This window comes from Triticum urartu, unplaced genomic scaffold (genome assembly GCF_003073215.2).
Source record: "Triticum urartu cultivar G1812 unplaced genomic scaffold, Tu2.1 TuUngrouped_contig_4297, whole genome shotgun sequence".
NCBI lineage: Eukaryota > Viridiplantae > Streptophyta > Magnoliopsida > Poales > Poaceae > Triticum > Triticum urartu.
Genome location: NW_024114874.1, coordinates 1 through 5,566, shown reverse-complemented (window position 1 = coordinate 5,566; position 5,566 = coordinate 1). Strand labels below are relative to the sequence as shown.

Below are 5,566 nucleotides of genomic sequence, written 5' to 3'. Positions count from 1 at the left end.
CTTCGTCATCACCTGGATACCAAATGTTGGAGCCGACTCTCTCAGCTCACCTCTTCTCTCTTGGTTGTTTCACACAACACACGCAAGAACACAAGAACACAAAAAGTTTGGTGCCGCTGCCTCACACAGCCAGCGTTTTCTTCTGTCTATTTCTTGTCAAAGGTAAACATGCTTTGCATCTGTATAAGTAGCAGCCACACAGGCGCACTACCCGGCCATTAGCAGTGCCCACGCACGCATAACTCTTCCCCTAGAATCTCTCTAGGACGTGCAAGCTCATGCGGCTAACTAACCTATCCATGCGCTAACAAACTAACAAACTAGACGATCTCCTCTAGTTGATATTTTTCCAGCCGGTCTGACCCCAGCCACGCCTTACCGCTTCTCACGGCTATGCTGCATCTCACAGCTGTGCGCACTCAGCCGAGACCTTGCCGAACGACTCCCTACGCTAAATGCAGAATGAAAAACCAGAAACATGCCGATACATGAGACATCAAGATTATATCTAACAAGTTCACTAAGAAGATATGGCTTAGTATCACACAGGATTTCACCAATGTTGAGCTATTAAGTACAACCATTACTGCCGCTGGGTGAGACCAACCTGGAGGGGGTGGGACTCGAGATAGGGCCCTACTTGTTGATGCTCTCAAGAACGCCATCAAGGACAAGAAGTTTTTTCTTGTGCTCGATGATATGTGGGGTGCTGATGCATGGAACAAACTGCTCATGACTCCGTTTGGCTATGGTGGCCCGGGCAGCCGAGTCCTCATCACCACAAGAAGTGAAACTGTGGCGAGAAACATGAAAGCTGCACACTGCCACCACGTTGACAAGTTAGGGCGCGAAGATGCATGGTCATTGCTCAAGAATCAGGTTAGCACTGCCCCAAACTCAACACACACACACACACACACACACACACACACACACACACACACACACACACACACACACACACACACACACACACACACACACACACACACACACACACACACACACACACACACTATTAATTTAACTTGAGCTGTATTTAGATACGTATCTTTGTTGGATCAATACGTAGTGATTCCAGGGTAACATATGTGAGATGAACTTTTGACTTCATGGTGTTACAATCAATTTAAATATAATTTATTGTGTCCCTCCATACCGTCTAGTGCGTCATTGTACATGTCTTCAGTTGATTGATGACTAGTATTAGTTACTAATAATTGTTTGTCAGAAGAATAGTATGGGTACCATTGTACACCATGCAACTATACTGCCCTTGCCGTAAGTTTCAGTCTTAACACGAGTTCACGTAAATACAATTCACATATATTTACTTGTTTGTATAAATAGTAATTAACTAGTAGTACCTATGATCCAAAATCTTGGTCGTTATTAGAATTTTACGAGACAAGTGTCTCTAATTTTGAGCATCTAGAAAGAAAATACTATCATCTGAAATATCACTTATATTCATCATAAAACATAATTTTATAAAGTAATGTGAGGCAACTAACATGCACATAACTTCATGATCAATGTATCAACATCTGGACCGTGTCAAATCCTAAAGAAACTATATTCAGGAACCGATGAAGTATTCATTTTGTATGTGTGTGTGTGCCTAAGCCTCTGTTTTGCATGATAATAAACAAGACAACGTACGAAATACATATTACATAAATGAATAATATGCATGTGCATGATGTCAGCTTTAGTAGATAAGAAATTAGCAAATGGCTTTAAACTTCTCTACTGCCATTTTGGTGGTGCATAACTTTTATTCCTTATGAATATAGGTTATCTTCGGACTTGGGTCAGTCAAATATTTCAAAACATCGATATAACTGTAGATTTTGTACCCACGTTGATACCATGAAATTGACACTACTAAATCCATGTGCAATATACTTTCATAGTGTAGTATTATTTTCATTTGAAGCAACAATTTTCATTTGATTCAGAAAGCTTGTTTTACCATGAAAACTATGCCCATATACAAACCAGAATACATTTATGGTCATAAGGAGTATTAGTTTGGTTTGTTCGCTGAACTAACATATTATTAGTAAATGAAATAACTAGATAAGCTGATCACCACTTTCAGATGCTATGTTGCCCTTATTGAAGCTATACATTTAAACTGTTTGTAGGTACTCACTACAGAGGAGAATGGTCATGAGGTTGATGTGCTAAAGGAAATTGGGTTGCAAATTGTAGAAAAATGTGACGGTTTACCACTCGCTATAAAAGTAATGGGGGGACTTCTATGCAGCAAGGAGAAATCACGGTTTGCATGGGAAGATGTCCTGAATGATGACATATGGTCAGTATCTCCAATGTCAGATGAACTAAACTATGCAATTTATCTTAGCTACAAGGACTTGCCCTCTTGCTTAAAACAATGCTTCCTGCACTTCTCCCTTAAACCCAAAAAGTCTGTGCTAAGTGTTCGTGACATTGTGTCCATGTGGATTTGTGAAGGATTGCTTCAAGGAGGCTCAACTAGTTTGGAAGAAGGGAAAAGGAACTATAAAGAGCTAATATTAAGGAACCTTACAGAGATAGATCCATCATTTCCTAGCCAACTTATCTGCAACATGCATGATGTCATCCGCTCATTTGCTCAATTTATGGCTAGGGATGAAACACTAGTAGTTCACAATGGAGATACTACTAAAGAAAACCTTAAATCATCCAATTTTCTTAGACTGTCTATAGAAACCAAAGGTGTGGGATCAGATGAATTTGAGTGGATATATTTAAGAGAGCAGAAATTGCTTAGGTCACTAATATTAACTGGAAACCTCAAAAGTCAGCCTGGGGATTCGTCGACTATCTTCCCAAGTCTACACCTTTTGCATATAGATTCTGCAAATATTGCTGCACTAGTTGAATCTATGTACCAACTCAAGCATTTGAGATATTTGGCATTAAAGAGGACTGATATGTGTAGACTACCAGAGAACATCCATGAGATGAAATTCCTACAGCATATTAGCCTTGATGGTTGTGAAAGTTTTATGAAACTTCCAGATAGCATTATCAAGCTGCAAGGGTTGAGGTTCCTTGATATGGATGACACACGTGTAAGTAGTATTCCTAGGGGTTTCAGAGCTCTTACAAATTTGAGTGCACTCTTTGGGTTTCCAGCCTATATTGATGGTGACTGGTGTAGTTTGGAAGAGTTGGGGTCTCTTTCCCAGCTCAATTATCTTTCACTAGAGAGCCTAGAAAATGTATCTAGTGCCTTGTTGGCTGCAAAGGCCAGGGTAAATGCAAAGAAAAATCTTACCATACTTGGTTTAAAATGTGGCGGTAGAGAGGGAGATGGGTTGGTCCAAGGAGGAGTGTCTGAGTCTAAGGAGGAGGAGCAAATAATAGAGGCGGTGTTTGATGTGCTATGTCCTCAGCCTTGCATAGAACACATCAAAATAAAAAGATATTTTGGTGGTCGGCTCCCAGGATGGATGGCATCCACAGCTATGGTGCCCCTCGAGAGCTTGAAGATTCTAGTCCTAGAACAACTGCCCTGCTGCACCCAACTCCCAGATGGCTTGTGTAGGCTCCCGTATTTGGAGTGGATAAAAGTGGACGGGGCTCCAGTAATCAAGTGTGTCGGTCCTGAATTCGTTCAGCAGTACAATCAGCGGCACCGTCCTTCATCTCAGTTGGCTGCTACGTTTCCCAAACTCCAGAAGTTGGATTTTCACGGAATGGAGGAATATTGATGAGGAGTGGATTTGGGAGACGGAAGTGAAAGCTATGCCCTTATTTTCTTATCAGTTCTTGCAACTGGGTCGTATACCTCCAGGACTTATGTTCCATGCAATGGCATTGAAGAAGCTAGCAATATGGAGTGTCCAATGTCTCAACTCCCTAGAGAACTTTGCTTCTGTAGTTGAGCTCGAGTTGGCTAACATAACCGAATTGGCCATGATCTCCAATCTTCCAAAATTACAAAAACTTGAAATCAGTTACTGCAGAAAGCTCAAGACACTGAAGGACATGGATGCCGTCGGTGTCTAAACCGGCGGATCTCGGGTAGGAGGTCCCGAACTATGCGTCTAGGCCGGATGGTAACAGGAGACAAGGGACACGATGTTTTTACCCAGGTTCGGGCCCTCTTGATGGAGGTAAAACCCTACTCCTGCTTGATTAATATTGATGATATGGGTAGTACAAGAGTAGATCTACCACGAGATCAAGGAGGCTAAACCCTAGAAGCTAGCCTACGGTATGATTGTTGTATGATGAAGTTGTCCTACGGGCTAGAACACTCCGGTTTATATAGACACCGGATAGGGTTAGGGTTACACAGAGTCGGTTACAATGGTAGGAGATCTTGAATATCCGCATCGCCAAGCTTGCCTTCCACACCAAGGAAAGTCCCATCCGGACACGGGACGAAGTCTTCAATCTTGTATCTTCATAGTCCTGGAGTCCGGCTGAAGGTATAGTCCGGCCACCCGAACACCCCCTAATCCAGGACTCCCTCAGTAGCCCCCGAACCAGGCTTCAATGACGACGAGTCCGGTGCGCAAATTGTCTTCGGCATTGCAAGGCGGGTTCCTCTCCAAATTTTGTGTACCTGTAATGTAGCGCTCCTTGGCTTCCACGCCCAATAATGGCCGTCTTCCACGTGTCAAACGAATGCGAAAAGCCGGGGCGTTTTTACATCCACACCCCTAGCCGCATAAACGAGCCACCTATTTAACGGGATGGGGATTCAGATCCAAACCACACCTTCTCCCCTCCGCGAGTAATCATCAGAGCGCCTCCAGCAAAGGTCCATTCCACCTGGGCCAGCCGTCGCAGCTCCTCCTCCCGCCCTTCCAGTCCTAAACCCGGAGACTGGGAGAGTTGCTCCATCCCGCACAGCGAGTTAGTGTCGCTTCAAGCCAAGGGATTTCTCCCTCAGGCTTATATGGTCCCGGTCCGAGCCGGACTCGCCACCTATAATGGCGGAAAACAAGCGGAGAGCACCCCCAATCTCTCTAAAGGAGAGCGGGTGTGCCTCATCCCTTATCTAATAAGGGGACTGGGATTTCCAATTCATCCATTCCTCCGCGGGCTTCTGGAGTTCTACGGCCTCCAGCTGCACAATCTCACGCCTGCCTCTATATTGCATATCTCGGGCTTCGTCGCCCTTTGCGAGCTATTTTTAGGTGTTGAGGCTCATTTCGCATTGTGGAAGAGGATATTCTGCCTGGTGCCCCGTTCTCAAGAGGGGTCCATATATCAAGTGGGCGGAGCCGAAGTGTGGCGCATCACCGGGACCGGATACCTATCCGGAACCCCAAAGAAAGCGTCTGAGGACTGGCCTTCGGAATGGTTTTATATAGATGATGTCCCACTACCGGATCCTATCCGGGTCGGTCTCCCTGAGTTCAACAGTGCTCCATTAAAGAAACGCTTGAGCTGGCGTCCGCGGAGCTCTCAGAGAGAAAGCGACAGAGACGTCCTTTACCTGATGGACCGGATAAGACTATTGGCTCATTCCGGACTAACCATGATTGGAGTCATGGCCGCATGCATTATGCGGGGGGTGCAGCCGACTCAATATAGG

General features: G+C 44.5%; 1 protein-coding gene across 1 annotated transcript; it reads left to right on the top strand.

Annotated features, from left to right (window-relative positions):
• Positions 1-608: 608 nt before the first annotated feature.
• LOC125527627 (putative disease resistance RPP13-like protein 1) lies at positions 609-4,018 on the top strand. The gene is made up of 2 exons (XM_048692139.1): positions 609-879; positions 2,151-4,018. Exons 1-2 carry the CDS (start codon positions 700-702, stop codon positions 3,726-3,728), a joined length of 1,758 nt encoding a protein of 585 aa, XP_048548096.1. The 5' UTR covers positions 609-699; the 3' UTR covers positions 3,729-4,018.
• Positions 4,019-5,566: the final 1,548 nt, after the last annotated feature.